We start from the raw sequence: 19822 nt of genomic DNA on the forward strand, positions 1-19822 counted from the left end.
TTCTCTGTCCAGGGAGATGAGATGCTAAATTATTTTGTCTTTTGACAGATTTAGCGATGCAATTGAATCAAGGAAAATTTGAGTATAATGGATCCTGCGGGTGAGTGATATCATTTAAATTGTTGCCTCCTCGTTTCAGACTCCATACCTCAGCTTTAATGAAACCATGTCATCTTCAATTAGGGACAGCTGAATGTATACCAGTTCTGAAGCGTGGGTAAAAATAAGTGAAGTCCATAGTTCGATTGTATTTACAAACAGTCAACCTTTTACCTGTCCCATTCTGTTAAACAGGTTCTCAAAATCACAAAGGATGCAGTTCATCACATACACTCTAGACTTTGATCACTTCATTCTCAATTCAATAGTGGCGGTTCTTGTATCTGAGACAGGCAACGGGCCGCACTCATTTGGGCTTCAGTCAGAGATGTAGGCATCAAATATGTATAGCCTTGCTGCTGATGAATATAGAAATAAAGTAAATTTCATTTCAAATGAAGCTGTGGGTGTAAAGTTGAATTTAATTTAGCCAGGAATAAACTTTCATCCTCTCTTGAATCTTTTGCATGTTTATAAATAGGAGTTATATAATGCTGTGAATGTTGTTCTATTTTACTTAAATAACACTTAAAAATCTGTGAACCAAGTAGCAAAGTAGGAAATGTTAGTTCTTCTGGAATACCGAGAAGTTGAATAAAAGTCCAGAACTCGAATTCTGTAAGCATGGGAAACTCAGCTGAGACCGCAGCCCAGTGGCTCCCAGATGGATGCATAGGAATTCTCTGCTGTCCACTGGTAATGCTGTCTAGGAGTTCTCTGTGGTGGCTTGCCGGGTGGGCTACCTTAATCTCCATCATGGAGAACGAGGCGAGACAACAGGTTTTCAGCAGCTCTGCATTAAGAACAACTCTTCCATCTGTATACTCTCTGCCTGTGTGCGTCTGGTAGTTATCTGCCAGAGCGCCTGAACACTGCCAAAGCCCTTCCCTCTGAGTCTCTCTCACCCCTGGAGTCAGCACTACATCGCCCTGTGCTGTGTACTCTGAAGGGCACTTTATGAGTTATGTAGCTAGCAAGAAAAGGCCCACAGCCATGTTAGCTACAGTTAACATGTAGTCTTTGCAGGATTCATCTTCAGTCGATTCTACAAGGAAACGAGGCAAAGACTTGGCCAAATGTAAAGGGACTCAGAAACTAAGCCTTTGGTCAAAGGAGGCAGCTTATCAGTATTTTCTCTTCCCCTTGTTCAAACAAAGAAATGGTCTGTCCTTTATTAGCACAACGCCCTCGGGGCAGCCTGGGTTGGTTGTCTGATGCTCCTCGGGATCCTTGGAATCTTCTGCCTGAAAGTGTAACTCCTGAGTTATGGAACTGAGAGTTCCTAAGAGAGAAAGGAGGTATCTTGTAATTAAGCCATTGCACAAGCCACCAGTAGAATAAACCCCTGTGCCTCTGTCCTGCCAGGTACCTTCTCAAGCCAGATTTCATGAGGCGGCCTGATCGGACATTTGATCCCTTCTCTGAAACCCCTGTGGACGGGGTTATTGCAGCCACATGCTCAGTGCAGGTAAGCAGGTCACCACAGACTGTAAACATACATACATATACAAACGCACCTAGAAGAAGACATGTTTAATGTCACGTAGTAAGAACTGTTTACTGTCGTCTGAGTTTTTGCTACTAAAACTATGAGCCGCTTTAAGTGAAGTAGACCATCCAGAAAGTATCTCGCATCTGATTACATTCACGTGAAGTTCTGAGAGATGTAAGCTATGATGACAGGAAGCAGATCAGCACCTGTGCCTGGACACAGGCGGAAGGGGCAGATTACAAAGGTCACAGAGAAGCTCCCGGGGCACTAGAAATGCTTGCTGTCTTCACTGTGGTGACAGTTTTAAAGCCATGCCCACATGTCCAGAAAATTGATCTTACCTCAGAACGAACTGCATATAGTTCAGTGTACATTACTTATACTTCAAAAAAAAAAAGCAGTTTTAAAATTAGATAACATGAGAAACAGATAAATGAACGGCTTAGCTGTTTGGAAAGTAAATGGAAAATCAGTAAGTCCCTAGCATTATAACAGATAAAATTCAACCCTGACCTTTACAATTAAACAAGTCTCTCACCGCTAACCAGTGTTAATGGCATTAAAGAAAGCAGACTGAGGGTAGCACTGATTTTCTTTTTCTGGGTTTCTATGCAAGACTTCTAAAAGAATTCAGGGGTTGATGTGTAACCTGATAGAATCCAAGAACGAGAAGGGACCTCAGGACATAGCCACAGCCATTGCTCATGCCACAGATCTGGACACCTCAGTGACAAAGCCCTGCTGAGGGTGTGATGTCTTCATAATATTCTTCACCTATATATTTCCTTGCTGTTTTTCTAGACATACTTAGAGGATAGTACATTTGTAACCTCTGCCTAGAAATTTTGCTTTCAAAAAGTAGTTACTCAAAAACTGTTTTGGTTTTAATATAGAAAATTCCAGAGAAAAGATCAAATATTTGTATTGATTGAAAATTCCCCAACAAAAGTTTTCCTCACATCTTGCCACCAATACTCACGATGAGGCCACTGTTCCCCCACCCTATGTCTGTGTAACTGCAGGTTATATCGGGGCAGTTCCTGTCAGATAAGAAGATCGGCACATACGTGGAAGTCGATATGTACGGGCTGCCCACTGACACCATACGGAAGGAGTTCCGAACCCGCATGGTTATGAACAATGGACTCAACCCAGTTTACAATGAAGAATCATTCGTGTTTCGGAAGGTAAGACATTAGCAGTGTGTCACCGTTACACAGTAACTAGGGTACTGATTTTCTGCATAGAGCCCACAGGATAGAGGAATGCCACTCACCACAGCAACTTGGCTTCTTCTCTTCATCTACTAAGTGACCTCTGTCACTGCCATATAATTGTGTGTAACAAGTTGGCTGTTACAGCTCTGCCCCTTCCTTGCACATCTCAGTCACATAGAATACACTTCCAGATGCTGGTCTGCTTTAGATGTGCTTTTACTCGTGGCTACTCTCGTGTACTGGAAGGTCTCGTTCTGTGCTCACAGCTCAGAGGTTAGGAGAAAGGCTGCTCCAAGGTCAGTGCTGTGACTCGGGTGGGCCCTGTGATCAGAAGAGAGGCAGCGCTGCTTAGAGTTTCTCCCAGTTCTGTCTGCCAGGTCCAGGAAGCAAGCAGACATCCTCTCTCATGTGCAGCCTTTGATCTCTTCTGTTGAAGATGCTTTGAAAACTCAGCGAGCAGGCAGAGGCCTGTCATTTCCCTTGGCTGCTCAACTGTCAGGCAAAAAAAAAAAAAAAAAACTGTTTTCTAGCTTTTTGGACACAGATTTTCCAGGTGTTTCTGCTCCATCCATTTGTCATGGAACAAAGAGAATGGGCTTCTGATCTTTTCGAACAAAATAGGGACTACTTATTTCAGAATAGAATAACTGGCTGAGAGAAAGCAAAGCAGGCTGAAGAACTACATATCAGAAAAGGCGTATGATATGTGTCTGGCAAGTGCTGAGTTATCTCATTTGACATGATTATCACCAGTTCCATCATTTCTTACAAACATAGTTATTTCTTTCCTCTGAGAAAAAGTCCCTTGCATACATATATGCATTTTCTTTCTCTGGTCACCTAGGTTGGTTTGTAACTTAGCTGTGATGTTTAGTGCTGCAATGAACACAGATGTGCAGGTACCTCCCTGGCATAGGCACTTAGAGTCACTTGGGTCTAACGCGCGTTCCTTTGAGCTTTGCATCCGCGGCGAAATCACGAGACGCAGAGGTTAGGTAGTTACTGTAAGCGAGGCTTTATTCTTAATAATCCACGTGGAGAACGCGGAGAGACGCGAAAGGGGAAAGGAAAGGGAAGGCGGAAGGGAAGGGGGAAGGCAGGGGCCCCGCTAAAAGTACCGTCTAGGGTGACGTATTCACTTCTGGTTGGCTGTTTGTTCACTACCCAATATGCCTCGGGATTGGCAGTGACTAAGGCACGCCCATCTGCCTAGCAACTGCGCCGCTAAATGTTTACATCTGGAGAAACAAGCGGCTAGGGCCAATCTTGGAAATGCAAACGTGTAGCCACTGAACCAGCTGAAACAGCGGCTCACTACATCTCTCCCTGTTTAAATTATTAATATGAAACAGCCTTTTGCCGATTAAATGTAGTACCAAATAAGATTCGAACTCAAACCCGATCAAGCAAACTCCATCTTGGGGGAATAAGCGATCAAGAGCTTATAGCCCGAAGAATTTTTCCTTACCCTTCCAGGTGCCATGGAAACGAGTCCTCTGGGTGCATGGGCTAAGGAAAAATAAAGAGAATTGACACCCATTCCTGTGCAATGGAGTATAGCTCCCAGGAGTGCAAGGGCTGTCAACCTACTATTAAGTACCACAATTATTTAGGCAAGAGCTGACTGGACAAGACTTCTCATCTATCCCAGTGCAAATGAGCTGAGCTCTTGGGGTGCATAGACTGAGCATGTCTCTGTCATAGGCTATTTTCCAGCCTAGATCATCAAATTTCAGGGAGGGATGCTTGCTCCAAGGCTTGCGAGTGCTTAGGCTTTAGGCTACCTTGTCACTTATTTTGCTGGGCTCTGAACTTACAAACCAACCTTCTATGAATACTAATTCACATCATAGAACTGTACCAAGCAAGCCTATTCCCGCTCTTTAGAAAGAAAGAAAGAAAGAAAAGGGCAGAAGACATTTAAGAAGTAAAATCTCCACAGGAAACAGGCTCCATCCGCACTCCATCAAGGCTGGAAATCCGGATTTGTAATAGTTGGTATCTGGTCCAACTTCCCATTCCACTTTCCTTTTAAATAAGCAGAAAGATTATGGCTTTAAGTAAATGCATCATTCACAAATCTTAGAGGTGAAATACCTGGATGTGGCCCCTTTACATGGGCTAGAGCCAATCAACTCTGATTGACCAAAGACTATTTTAAATCTCTATAATGATGTACTGAGATGGGCACAAAGGTAGGCACATGTGCAACCAAGGCTAGGTCTAGTGATCCATTTTAGCCTTGTGCTAAAAGCATGTAACATTCTTACAATCCAAGATATCAGAATTATTCTGAAAGTTGGATAACATAAAGAAAAATGAAGAGTCTACACACACCAACACCGGTTGTGCTGATGTATTTTTAAACACCTTATTAATTTTTTAATGTTATTTAAATGGCTAGAGATATTAAATCTTGTAGCCGAAACATTCTGTACTTTATGAAACACATTTAACAAGATAAAGGCAGATATACCCCTTTTAAACATTTTAACAGTGGCTACAACACATAATTTATTTGTGTTGAAGCAAGATAAACTCAAGAAAATATATATATGATTTAATTTAGGACTTACATCCCTTTGAAAACATTAAACAGAGGTTTAAATCCTCCTATGGTAAGCTTAAAATGAGGTTTTAGTCAAATAATATCTCTTAATAACCTTTAAAAATTACTAAGAGTAAATCAAGATTAAAAGTAAACTATTTTTCTTTGCATGTACACTCAAAAGCCAGAAGATGGCGTTAGATCCCAACCACAAATGGTTGTGAGACACCATGTGGCCGCTGGGAGTTTAGCCTTTATATTTTAAATTAAGTCCAGCTTTTAATGGCTGAGGTATCTCTCTAACCCCAACTTGACTCAAATATTGAAAGACACTGTCTTTGAATCCTTTTTTGGAGTAACAAGTATTTTTAAAAATTTTTAAAAGCTCGCTATATTGAAGCAATAGCTTGCAGAAAAATTTTCTTTAGAGAAATCCGGTAATAAACTATAATATACACCAAAGGAATTAACCTCTTACCCTTTTTGTATTAAAGTAACAAAATTTGTATATATATGTAAAATATAAAACATTACCCATTTTCTGAAGCAATTATTTTTTAACAAATATTGTTCCATGGGTTTTTAAACATTATGAATAAATTTATTACCTATAAACCTTTTACCTCTACCAAAAATGTAAAGGAATGGTATAAAAATATTTTTTATGTAAACATTTATTGAAATGGTAGCTGGAGAAAACAAGTTAGGCTGTATAAAACTTAAATTTGAACTTTATTTTTTTGGATTAATTTAATAACCAATCTTTTTTTGTCCCATGAGAATATCGGATAAAAGCCAATTTTATTCTCTAATAATTGTAACACATATTAAAGGAATCTAAGGAATCTTATTTTTAACAACTTTGATTATAAAGGAATTAAAATAATTTGAACCATATTTCATAAGTACAATTTTTAGGATCTGGCCTTTAGACTCAGAAGGAAGAGCAGCCTGTGTGTCTTAAATTCAAATGTAAATGTACTTAACCTCCCTCTGCCTGCCTGCCTGCCATTTGCTTTTATTTAAACCTTAAATTTGAACTAAAAACCTCTGGAATAGTTTAAGATTTGATAGAATCCCACAGCGATATACTCAGCCTTAAATGGCAAAATCTTGTAATCTAGCTTCCTTCTTTCTGTTCCTCCGAAGCCTCTCGCTCCTGCAGCTGCGTCTGCACCACGGGGGGCCAGCGGCTCCAGGCCGCGCTCCGCCGTTGCGACCGCCGTCGCTCCGCCATTTTGGCCGCAGCAGCCACGTGGGGACCCAGATTGAACTGCCTCCACCTGTGAAACAAACACAAAAAGCTTCCCACCCCGGGCCACAGCAGGCCCTTAGCCAATCCTGTATCCTCTTGTTCCCATGTTTCCCCGCTGTCGCGCGCGGTTCCGTCTCTGCGGCGCGCGGTTCCGCCGCGGCGGCTGTGCGCGGTTTTGCAAAAATCCCTTGTTCCATCACTGGCATCTGTTCTAACTTGTGCCTCCCAAGTGCTGGGATTAAAGGCGTGCGCCACCACTGCCCGGCTTCCTCTGTCTGCCGGACTGCAAGCCGCGCAGACGCCTCTGTAACTCGTCTGACCCAGGCCCTGTCGCAGCGTCTCTGTTCCCACAGCCCGAGCCGAGAAGCCGAGCCTGAGCGAGCCGCTGGCTCCGGAGGTCGGTGGGGCTGGGCTGAGTGACTTAAGATCTTAGCACAAGCGGCTGCTTCCTCTTCGGAGCTGCCCAGTTCTATGGAGTCAGGCTCCTTAATGAAGTATAGGGGGGTCCCTTTGACCTCCGTTCTCTCTCCGCCATCCGGCGGAGGGTCTCCAAGCTTAATGGACTCTGCAGTAGTCCTATTTCTTTTTGAGCAATCTATTTTTCCAGGCTCCGCGGCCTGACCCCCAGGCTCGGTGGCCTGTCCCTGCCGGCTCACACTAACACACTCTGGTTCTGATAGCCTGGGACGAACCTCTCTTGAGATCTCTTGACTTGTAAGCAACACAAACAAGAGCCTAGCTATCATTGCGGTGGCAATGGTTGAATATCTACCCGCAACGAAGGTTTCTATCCTAAGCATATCTTCCAGAGGTGACCTCGCACATCCACAGTTTGTTAACCGTCCTCTTAGCTCAAGGCCCTTCCGCTAACGCGTAGAGACTTCTGCCGCGTGGGAAAACCCGCGTGGACTCACCCGGGTTCTCGGCACCAGATCTAACGCGCGTTCCTTTGAGCTTTGCATCCGCGGCGAAATCACGAGACGCAGAGGTTAGGTAGTTACTGTAAGCGAGGCTTTATTCTTAATAATCCACGTGGAGAACGCGGAGAGACGCGAAAGGGGAAAGGAAAGGGAAGGCGGAAGGGAAGGGGGAAGGCAGGGGCCCCGCTAAAAGTACCGTCTAGGGTGACGTATTCACTTCTGGTTGGCTGTTTGTTCACTACCCAATATGCCTCGGGATTGGCAGTGACTAAGGCACGCCCATCTGCCTAGCAACTGCGCCGCTAAATGTTTACATCTGGAGAAACAAGCGGCTAGGGCCAATCTTGGAAATGCAAACGTGTAGCCACTGAACCAGCTGAAACAGCGGCTCACTACACTTGGGTAAATGTCAGGTGGTATGTCTAGGTCACATGACACATCTACTTCTAGTTTCTTGAGGAACCTTCACACTGGCTTCTATAGTGCATGGACTATGCATTCCGACCAGCACTATATACAGCTTCTTTTTTGTCCACATCTTTGTCAATATTTCATGCCATTTCTTTTCTTAAGGATCGCCATTCTGAGTGGGGTGAAACCTCAATATTGATAAATTTGCATCTTCCTAATGACTTCTGAAGTTCAGTATATTTTTTCACATGCTTATTTGCCATTTGTATCTTTCTTTATAAAATTATTTTTATCTAATGCATATGGGTATTTTCTTCGCAATATCTATGTACCATTTACATGACTGATGCCCATGGCAGCCAGAATAGGGTATGGGGTTCCCTGGAACTGGAGTTATAGATGGTTGTAAGCTGCCATGTGGGTGCAAAGACTTTAGGCTGGGTCCTCTGGAAGAGCAATAAGTGCTCTTAACTGCTCAGCCAGCTCCCATGTATAGGACCCATTTTGAGAACTGCTCATTTCACTGGGCAGTGTATTGACTAGATTGTTTGATTACTTGTTGGTAGGTTTTTCTTCTTCTTTGTATATTCTAGATATCCACCCTCCAACTGATTTATAGCTAACAAAGATTTTCTCCCACTCAAATGTTATTTACTGGTTCCCTTGGAGTTGAAAAGTGTTTTAATTTCAGGAGTCTCTATTGTCAATTGTTGGATTATTTTCTGAGCAAGTGGAGTTCTATTTGGAAAGTCCTTGCCTATGCCAATGTCTGGAAGTTTTCCTCCAACTTTTTCAGAATTTCAGATCTTACATGAAGTTCTTTGGTTTGTGTGGAATGTATTTTTATTCAAAGATAGGGGTATAGTTTTATTCTTTCCCAGAATTATTTGCTAATTAAACTATTCTTATCTCCAATATATACATTTGACATCTGTGTTAGAAAACAGTGGCTATAGCTATATGAATTTTTATTGGCATCCTCAACTCTGTCTGTTGATCTACATGCATAATTTTGTACCAGTGTCATGCTGCATTTGTTACTATGACTCTGTCATATAGCTTGGAATTATGTATACTGATACCACTGATATAATTCGTTAACTAAGAATTCCTTTGGTTCTCTAGTCTTAAGTACTTCTGTATGAATGCTAAGATTTTTTTCTTTCTATTTCTTTTACATTTATTTCAAAATGTTTTGTTTTGCTTTTGAAGCAGGTCTTCATGTGATTATTTTAGTGTGTGTGTGTGTGTGTGTGTGTGTGTGTGTGTGTGTGTGTATTAAGTTTAGACAGTTTCATTTTCCTGAAACTGCTCATCAGATCTGACTTTTGGGGGGGATAGTAATTAGGCTCTCTCATCTATAGGATCATTTTATCTACAAATTAGGGTACTTTGACTTCTTCCTTTCTGCTACCTAGCATCACAAAATTCATCAAAACTTAGGATGCAATAAACACAGAGAATGAAAATTCATGCAGAAGTGGGCTTTTTAGCTATGAAGTGTTTCCTCAAAAAAATACTTCATGTTTTTAAAACACACACACACACACACACACACACACACACACACACACACACACACAAACCAAGCAGAGCTCAGTGTTGTAAGTAGCCCAGGCAGCAGACTGATACAGGATTGAGTATAGGAGTCCCAATCCCAGGCTCCACTGATAATTTCTAAAATAAGAAAGTCATTCAGTTTTCCAGGGTCTCCATCTTTGCCTTGGATGTAGATGGGGAAAATGACAAGAATTGGAACTGCAGTCTTTTACACCCATCCACTTAATATATTTGATAAGAAGACTTCCAGGAAATCTGGACCCAGGGCCTTATTGATGTCTTGGGTACCAATCTTATGCTCCATACTTTAGTAATGCAAGTGGCTCACTGGTTTGTCTTCACCATTAAGGGGCATTTAAGGAGCAGTATTGGTTTGGTCCAGATCTCTGGGGCCATGGTTCTGGGAGGCCTCATTACAAAATAAATGAAATGCCCAATTGTTTGATTGCAGGTGATCCTGCCTGACCTAGCTGTCCTAAGAATCGCAGTCTACGATGACAACAACAAGCTGATTGGCCAGAGGATCCTTCCTTTGGATGGCCTCCAAGCAGGCTACCGACACATCTCCCTGAGGAATGAGGGAAACAAACCATTATCACTGCCAACAATTTTCTGCAATATTGTTCTTAAAACATATGTGCCTGATGGATTTGGAGGTAAGATAAGCATTTGGATATAGACTAAGGCCATAGATTATGAAACTGTGAATCATTCTGCGTATTCCTGAAAACAACAAAAATGACCAGGTGTTTTCCTCCCTGTGCTGCAAACTCTGGTGGTTTTGAGGAAAGAAAGCATGTCCATAGCTCTTATTTCAAAATACTGTAATTTTTGCTTTTGGGCAAGTGACCTTTAGTTTTAATAATGTGATTATAGGTTCAAAAATAAGCCAGGAGAATTTTAATCAGGATGGATAGGAATTATTCCTTTCTTTTTACCCTTTGCTTGTAATTTTAAAAGGCAGCAATTGGAGGCATACAGTAACAGACATAGGAGCCCATCAAAGCAGCTTGGGTAATGCCATGGGGCTGGATAGGTAGAAGTGTGTAAGGTGTGTTTCGAGGCTGAAGTCCAGGCCATACCAAATTCCAGAACTACCAGCAGTGCGGGCACATCTATAGACTGTAGTCAGGAAGAATTTATTCTATGTTTTATTTAATTTATTCTAAATTTGTTTTATAATTTATTCTATCCTGTTTAAAGCAGGGAACAGAAAGGCTGTGGTAGTGGTTCAGTGGGTAAACATGCTTACTATATATAAGAACCCGAGTTCAACTCCCACCATCCTTGTAATAAGCTAGGGGTCGTGCTCCTGTAACATCTGGAGGGTGGAGGGCCGAATCCTTAGGGCTTGCAGGCCACCTTCTGAGCTCTAGACTCAATGATAGAACTCGCCTCACAGGAAGAAGGTAGAGAGTGCTAGAGCAATACACTATACTTCTTATGGCCCCAAGACAAATACAGAGGTACTACATACATGAACATACATCACCCCACCACACACATAAAGAGAGTGTAATCAATACTTATTACATTATGGAAAGTGTCACACAGACCCATTTGGTAAAAATTGTTAACGTTTTGCCATTGCAATGGCCACATTTCAAATAAAACTATTTCTTCCTGGGAAATGTGCCATTTGATTAGAATGGGGAAAAGCGATCATTTACTGAGCTCCTACTTGGTGCCAAGCGCTTACATAAAGAGAACCTCAAAATGTGGAATTGATCTGTGGGGTTGTGAGCATGTACAGGTTTCTGTGGAGAAATGTTGGTATTTGTAATGTGACATTTGCCAGGGCCAGGTTTTAACATCATACAAATCCATTTCTCATGACGGTCCTGCAAGTGGTCTCCCCTGTGGTCCTGTGCTCTGCCTTTCTGTCAGATTGTTGGAAATGTCTGTACTGAGGTTCTACAGTTGGTGTCTTAACCTCAGGTTTGATATTCAACAACAGCACGCTCAGCCCTATGGTCATCTCAGACTCATGTGGAAATTCCTGGGGAGACATTGGAGATTTAGCACTTTTCAGAAAAGCTAACACAGGGCAAATATGAGGATTGTCTTTTTTTTTCTGAATCTCTGACCTTGAGTCTCCTGACTTACAGTGTGTTTATATTTAGTGTCTAGTTAACTTCCTACATCCACAACTAAGAGTTTACCTCACAGTTGGAGTCCCCAAGTATGCTAGTGTTCTTGATTTTGTAAGGATGAGTTCAAATGAGACTGTACCGTCACAGAGAGAAAGAAAGAAAGAAAGAAAGAAAGAAAGAAAGAAAGAAAGAAAGAAAGAAAGAAAGAAAGAAAGAAAGGAGGAAAGGAAGGAAGGAAGGAAGGAAGGAAGGAAGGAAGGAAGGAAAGAAAAAGGAAGAGAGGGAACTGTGAACATCATTCAAAGTTAATTTGTAAAGAAACTTTATGTGAATTCACTGGGTCATTCTGCAAGTATGAGGTTATTCCACAATACATTGGGTGGCTAGAATGATTATCAGAGAAGAGTGCCTGCCATGCAGCAAGTAAGGGTCACTCGTTGGTCCTTAGTTCAGAGTGAATCGCTCTACATCTTTCCCAGCCCTTCTTCCCTCCTTCCCTCTCTCTAAACCTTGAGGTCCTTCCTCACACTCTCACCCCACCCCTCTTTGTAGTACTAAAGATTAAACCAGGAACCCATGCCTGCTAGACAAGCATTGTGCCACTGAGATTTGGGGTCAGGGTCTTACTAAGTTGCCTTAGCTGGCCTTAAAAGTGTGCTCTCCCACTTCAGCCTCAGGGTGCTGGTACATGCAATCACATCCTGCCTAGAGATATTTTATTTAGTTTTAACACATTAAAGAAATACCTGTTGATTGTAAAATCTTCACCTGAATTCACCCTGTATTCTATGTAAAATGGCACAGGAAACAATTATATCATAAGCAATTCATCATTCAAAGGAAAGAAATCTTTTTAGTTCCTCCCCACTGAGAGGTTCCAGAACTCAGTGCGTTGGCAGCACCGCAGCTCTGTGCTCTGCATGACTCTTAAGTGTATTTTCATTTGCAGTCATTTCATGTGGGTGGAAACCTTTTTATAAAGATAAGAAAACTGTTCTTGAGATTTGTCCAAGTTAGGGCCCTCCCTTAGGCCTAGAGTTAGGCTCCTACAAGTCGCCTGTTGATGAGGTTCTACTCTGCTAAGTGACAGGTGGTGAATTCCCACATATGAGAAACTTTGCTATGTGCAATTGTTCACAATTAACCCCGCCCCCCAGCTCACCCCCACATATATCTAGTGCTTCATAGACATTCTGAACTCTGGCTGACCCAGCTTCTTCCCAGAATGAGATAGGCCAACAGCCCAGATTTCAACTCTGACCCTCATCCATTCACAATAATTCCTAACCCCCCACACACCTCCTTCCCATTCCAAGGCCTAGGCAACAAAAATGGGGGTTTTGTTGAAGTTGCTTCTCTCATTTCTGAAATCACCCCACAATGAACTGAGAACTAGCAGCAACAATGGTTTCTTGATTTATTTTTCTTTTGCTGAAACTAAACACCGAAAATTGGCGAACTTATAAAGTAAAGATGTATTTTTAATGTTTTAAAGATTTATTTTATTTTATTTTATTTTATTTTATTTTATTTTATTTTATGTGTGAGGGTTTTACCTGTATGTGTACTTGTGTGCGTGGTCAGAAAAAGTCATCAGATCGCCTGAAACAGATAGGTGGTTGCGATCCACTATGCAGGTGCTGGGAACTGCACATCATTCTCTATAAGAGCCCAAGAAAAGATGTTTTTGTTTTTTTGACTCATAGTTCTGAAAGCTAGCTGACCAGTTCCTGCTGAGTCTCCTTGCATGTGTCTGCTCAGTGGAGTATTGGTATAAAGGGCATGATCTGGTGGGTTTCTTGGTTGGTTTTGTTTTAACTTTCATACAGTGTGTTTTTATGAGATTCACCCACCTTCCCAGATCCATCCCACTTCCCTACCCATTCAGCTTTTGTGTCATCTTTTTTATTAAAACGCTTCCAAACCAATGTGTATTGTCCAAATATTCTTGGATGTGTGAGTTTCTCCTGGAACATGTCGCTTTACCCAAAGGCTACCCTCCCTTTTAGAGAGAACTATTTCACTCTCCCAATAGCTAAGAGCTGTACTTTGTGCCATGGCTAGGGGTGGGATTGTATGCCCAACTCTCTTCCCCATGCTGGGATTTGGTCTGGCACAAGCTTGTACAGGTTCTGTACAAGTAAGTATATATGTGCAGCTACCCTGCTGTGTCCACGTTTCCTGTAGCCTTCCACCATCCATGGCTCCTAAACTCTTTCCGTACCCACTTCTGCAGTGATCTTGAGCTGTGGTTGGGTGATGTGGTATACATGTTCCCTTTAGAGCTGAGTAGATTTAAATCCTGCTCTATGAGATGAAACCCATACCTGGCACCAGACTAAGAACCTATGGCTAGATAGATCCTAGGCCCCAGAGAGGAACCTACTATTGTTATTGCAGATGAATGGAAATAGTATTAAATCAGCTTTTAATGACTTATTGTTATGTGCATAGATGAGTGTATCTCCCAGCCCTCACCTGAAAAGCTTCAGTTGGCAACACAGGGTGAGTAACAGTGACCTCCAACTGGTCAGAATGTAGAGACTAAAAGAGATCTTTTTTCTATACAACCCAGATGGAAAATATTTCTGGGCTAAAGAGTAATAGTTGACCATCTTAAGTATTTAAAACTAAAGCTTTACTGAAAAAAAAAAAAATGGTAACATCTCTTATTTAAAAAAAAAAATGCCTTGGAATGAATCAAGAAGCCTTGGTCTACGTCTTCCAGTGTTCCAGTCCTCAAGAAAATGTGAAAACAATACTTTTACCCCCACAAAGCAGAACTCCTGGGTTGCATGCTAAGCAGTGTCTCTCATTTATCAAACCCGAGAGAGAGAGAGAGAGAGAGAGAGAGAGAGAGAGAGAGAGAGAGAGAGAGAGAGACTGCATCTGACCCACTAGTGGTGTTTACTCACCACACCAGCCGTCAGTGTTGGGGACAGCAATGACTCAATGTTATATTCTCCACCTCAGTTGCTTTGAGGGTTTTTCCTCTCTGTGCATCTTTATGTTGTCTTTATTACTGAGTGGTGGAAGAAATGAGATTTTTCTAAGAGAGAGAGAGAGAGAGAATCAGCATTAAGTTAAATGTCACACCCCTCCCCCAGCAGTGTGCTCCTGGGGCCTTTGTTTCTTGGGCCAGGCCATTGTTCTTAGACTGTGGCTCCTTTGCTGCTTTATGTAAATTAAGATAAAGTGGCCTTTTGTTTGCTTGCCCAGCTCAGCATCCAGGAAGGCACAGGTACGGGAGTATTTCGTATTCCCCCCATCCAGATCTTCCACCACCTTTAGCATAGCCAGATATTTCATATAGCAGATACTTCCAGAGGCAGAATATTCTCAATTAAGATGCCATTTCTAGGGTGTTAACCCCAAGTGACAGTTACGAGATCAGTTTATCTTTATTTGCACTTTTCTTCAATAGGCAGGAGCAATGTATTTTTTTTTTTCTGCAAAAAATCTCCTGACAACAGGGATAATAGAGTAGGGACTCTGAGGGAACCTGGGCGGGGACGGGTCAGCAGGGAAGGGCCTTAAAAGCAGTGGTGGAGCAAACAAAAACTGAGTTCTCTCCAAAGTCAGTCTCTGAAAGTCTGTTTGTCTTTAGTTTCTTGGAATGCCTAAGTGAACGCCTTCAGTGCTGTGCAGAAGTGAGGGAGGCAGAGAGAAGAGAGGACAAAAGCAGGAATGGAGAGCCTCACTGAGAGAGACCAGCCTTTTGGAAATGGCACCAAACCGAGAAATAGATAGTGGAGTTTATGTGTTTGTTTGTTTTTCAGTACAGCTAAGTACAGCAATGGCTAAATCTAGAAGAAAAGCAACTGAAAGCAAGCAAGTTGGTTTCTTTCTTTCCTCCTTCCTCTCTCTCTCTCTCTCTCTCTCTCTCTCTCTCTCTCTCTCTCTCTCTCTCTCTCTCTCTCTCTCTCTCTCTCTCTTCCTTTCAAGGAAGGTTCTGGAACCCTATAGTGGCTTCCAGTATCTGGAGATGTTAGCTCATGGTATGGGTTCTGCGTGGTCAAGAGTTACTGTGTGTGCTCTCTATTCCGCTGGCTGCTCGTGTGCCTAGCTATGCACACCTGCCTGGAATGCTGATCTGCATTTAGCTAGACCTCACCACAGGTGCCTGGTTAGAGCAACCAAACTCACTGCATGTGCGCAGCCAGAGGGCCCTAACAAAAAGAACAAGACAGAAAAAAAAACAAATGACTTCAAAAGAAAAAGGGAAAAGGGCCCAGAATTATCTCAAAAAAAAAAAAAAAAAAAAAAAAGTTCATTACCCCTAGCAATTAAGGGAATGCAAATTGAAAGAAAGGTTGAGTTCATCTTACCCCAGAGAATGCCAAAGTTCAACAAAACAACTCCTGGCCTTCACTTTGTCTTTTGTATTGTCCTCTTCAGGTGGACATTAGGCATTGGCACTGGGTTCAGGATACCCCTCTCCCAATACAGAATGACCTCATTTTATCCTACCTGAAATTTATATCAGCAGCCTACCTATAAGTGAGATCACATTCTCAAGCTTGTGTGGACATGGAGTTAGGGGCAGGGTATTCAATTCAGCTTTTGTGCAAAGTGATAGATGTAAGTCTAACTTCATTCTTCTGCATGTGAATATTCACTTTTCCCAGCACCACTTGTTAAAGACGATTTGTTCTTTTGCAATTCTGTATTGACATCGTGGTCAGATACCAAATGACCAAAGTTTTGAATGATCATGTTTGGGTCTTTGGTTTTGTTCTATTGGTACATGTCTATTTTTGAGCCACAAATATTTGTTATCACTATGGCTCTAGGGGTGTATCTTAAGATCTAGGATGATAGTCCCTCTGGCTTTGTTCTTTTTGTTTAGGATTTTAAAAAATATCTGGGGTTTTTGGTGGTTCCATGTGAATTTTAGGATAGGTTTTTGTATTTCTGTGTAGACTAAGATGGGGCTTTTGATTGGGATTGCATTGAATCTGAAAATAGCTTTTGGGAAAATGGTGCTTTTCATACTTATTAATTCTACCAATGTGTGAGCATAGAACATTTTCCTTTTCTCCTCTCTTTACCTCTTTCTAAATAAATTTGAAGTTTTCATTGTAGATGTCCGTCACTTCTTTGGTTAGGCTTAATCCTGGATATTTTATTTTCTTGAAGCTATTGTGAATCTGGAAGTGTGCATGATCTCCTCCTCTGCGTGTTTGTTATTGGCGAATGGAGAAGCTGTTGTTCTGTGTGGGTAGATTCCGTATTTCGCCACTTTGCTTATTTTGTTCATCATTTCTAAAACTTTTCTGGTAGAATTTTGGATTTCTAATGTATAGTGTGATATCATCTGCAAGCAGGGATAGTTTGAGTTCTTCTTTCCCTATTTGTATACTTTTCTTTCCTTCCATGGCCTCATTGCTTCAGCTACTACTTCAAGCACAGTGTTGTGAAGGAGGGGACAGTGGGCAGCCTTATCTTTGCCTGACTTCAGTGGAATTCTTCAACCTTTTCTCCTTTTAGGATGATGTCAGCTGCGGGTTTCTCATATATGGCTTTTATTGTGATGAGTTATGTTCTGTCTAGCCCTGCATTCTCTAGGACTTTTATTGTGAAGGCACATTGGATTTTGTCAAAGGCCATTTTTGCATCTATTGAGATAATCCCGTGATTTTTGTCTTTAAATCTACCATATGATTTATTACATGTATTGACTTATATATGTTTAACCATCCCAGAATTTCAGGATAAAGCCAACTTGATCATGAGAGATAATTTTTTTGAAGAATGTCCGTATTCTGTTTGTAAGTGTCTAGTGGAGCTTTTTGTAATCTATGTTTATCAGGGAGATTGGCCTGTATCCCCCGCCCCTTTTTTTGTTGTGTCTTTACCTGTTTTTGGTATCAGAGTGATACTAGCCCAGGTTGTACTTCCTCTGTCCAGGTTGTATTTCTCTATTCCTTATGTTCATCCATGCGTCAGGTTCACCAGTAACCATGCAGAGAAGATCATAGCAGCCCTTAAGCTACAGTAATCAACTTGCTCAATTTCAAAAATAAAGGAATCAATAACCCCTAGCAGCTAGCCACATTGACTCATGTCTGTGTCCCCACTTCTGAGTTAGAAGGATCAATGTTGTTTAAGATTAGCTTGAGCTACAGAGTGAGATCCTGCTTCAAAACAAAACAAAACCTAAAACAGGACCAGTAACAATTCACTCTGGTAGCCCTGACACTCTGCCCTCATTATTTGGGGACTCTTGTTTTTCCATATTCTTGTCATCTATAACTAACTGCATTTTATGACCACCTCTTAAGAATTGAGTTGCATTTTCTTGGTCTATTCATTTAAACAGAACATTGATAGGTCATTGATTGTTTTTCAGATATTGTGGATGCTTTATCCGATCCAAAGAAATTTCTTTCAATCACAGAAAAGAGAGCAGACCAAATGAGAGCAATGGGCATTGAAACTGTAAGTCAAAGCTGTGGGCTAATGGTGGTCCAGTGGGGGGGGGGGTGGTTTCCAAGGGGTGACTGTGAAAGCAAGAGAGAGGTGATGTAAGAAGTTTTCAAAACTAAGCTTATTCATTCAAGAGTAGTTGGAAAGAGCTATAAGATGTAGCACATCTTCTACAACGTGGCCACTCTCAGAAAGAGCCTCTAGTCACCAGTGAGACATCTGGGGTTGTCTGGTCCATTATAAATAAAATTAGAACTATCCATTAGAAATTATAACAAGGTTTTTTTATAGCACTAAAATTCAAATAACTGAGTTCCGTGAGTTAATGAAAATTACACTTATTACCAGGTACTCATTTCTTTGTCTTTGTATCTCAACACTCCCTCTGTTTGTCTATTTCTCTGTTGTAAGTGTTCCTTTGCTAGACTCTTCAGGTTGGAACACAATCAGCCAGTCAGTCTCCCGTAACTAGAAAATGCCATGCTTATAAAGGTGTTAAGTTGTCTCTCCTTGGCTGGATTATTCTCACTCCCCTCAGATAAGTGCTTGCTTGTTTTGTTTAATTTGAGACACAGTCACACTTTGTAGCTTGGCTGACCTGGAACTCACTATGTGCACAAAGCTGCCCTTGAATTCATGAAGATCCACCTGTCCCTGACTACTGAGTGCTGGGATTAAAGGAGTGTACTACCAAGCCCAGCTTTAGGCAAAGATATTTAAAGGCAGGAAAGTCTGGGAGACTGAGGGATTTCTTATTAAAGTCAAAATGCTTCTAGGGCCAGGTATTTTAATCATTGAGAATGTTTTCTTTGCAGAGTGACATAGCAGATGTGCCCAGTGACACTTCCAAAAATGACAAGAAAGGCAAGGCCAACCCAGCCAAAGCGAATGTGACCCCCCAGAGCAGCTCTGAGCTCAGACCAACCACCACAGCCGCCCTGGGCTCTGGCCAGGAAGCCAAGAAAGGTGAAGTGTGCCATTCAATTCCTTGTCAGCTCTGCCATTTTTAGCCTTGTTGTAGACAGTCTTCATGAAGGCATTTAGAATTGTCACTAATGCCAACTTTCATGTGACACTAAATGCAAAAAAGAGACTTGTTGCTTGATTTCCTTCTCTGAGAGTTTGCTTAATGGGAAATCAACAATTGTGTTCATGGGCTGGAGGCCCATCACCTAACTAAATAGTGGTTTATCCTTAGTGCGACAGTGTTTACTTTGATGCTTTTCATGGCAGGGGTGGAGGAACCCTTGCTGCAATAGTGTCGGTAGCTAAGTCACCTACCTCTGTCTTCCAGACTACAGCAAAGCAGGGGGCACATGAAGCATCAGAGTCACAAATGTCATGGGTAATTTCTCAATAAATAGTGAAAAGGCTTGACTGTTTATTTTTAAAACCATTAGATGGGCATTTAATGGCCATTTTCAAGTGGTTTTCTGTGAGTGAAACAATAGCTCATAAGAAGTGCCATCATACATAAGCATGTGACCCTGTGCTATTGGACAGCCTGTAGATAAGGAAACATCCATTCTGACTATTTAAAGTGGCCTTCAGTTCAAGATGACCAGGCATGGATTCTTATTGGTACCCATTTCATATTGACAGTTAAATATTTAAAATACTCCCTTGACCATAAAGAATTTGCTACACCAAGTCTGTTAATTATAATAGTAATTTTTCTCCTAATGGTCTCCTAGCATGTGTATTCCTTATTTACAAGTAAATTTAATGCCAGTGGTACAAGGAGATTAAGCCATTCACACATACACACATACATTTAGTGCTAACAACTTAAGGTAAG

The 19822-nt window shown here is 41.6% G+C and overlaps 1 protein-coding gene across 14 annotated transcripts in view; it reads left to right on the plus strand.

Moving 5' to 3' along the window:
• Plcb4 (phospholipase C beta 4) overlaps positions 1-19822 on the plus strand; it is a 355587-nt gene that overhangs the window by 305996 nt on the left and 29769 nt on the right. For all 14 annotated transcript variants that reach the window (XM_076929818.1, XM_076929820.1, XM_076929819.1 and 11 more), the window contains 6 exons: positions 49-100; positions 1465-1567; positions 2614-2778; positions 9954-10158; positions 17948-18036; positions 18840-18990. In XM_076929818.1, coding sequence (XP_076785933.1) covers positions 49-100; positions 1465-1567; positions 2614-2778; positions 9954-10158; positions 17948-18036; positions 18840-18990 — 765 coding nt within the window. The remainder of the gene's footprint in view (positions 1-48; positions 101-1464; positions 1568-2613; positions 2779-9953; positions 10159-17947; positions 18037-18839; positions 18991-19822) is intronic.

This window comes from Arvicanthis niloticus, chromosome 2 (genome assembly GCF_011762505.2).
Source record: "Arvicanthis niloticus isolate mArvNil1 chromosome 2, mArvNil1.pat.X, whole genome shotgun sequence".
NCBI classification, from domain to species: Eukaryota; Metazoa; Chordata; class Mammalia; order Rodentia; family Muridae; genus Arvicanthis; species Arvicanthis niloticus.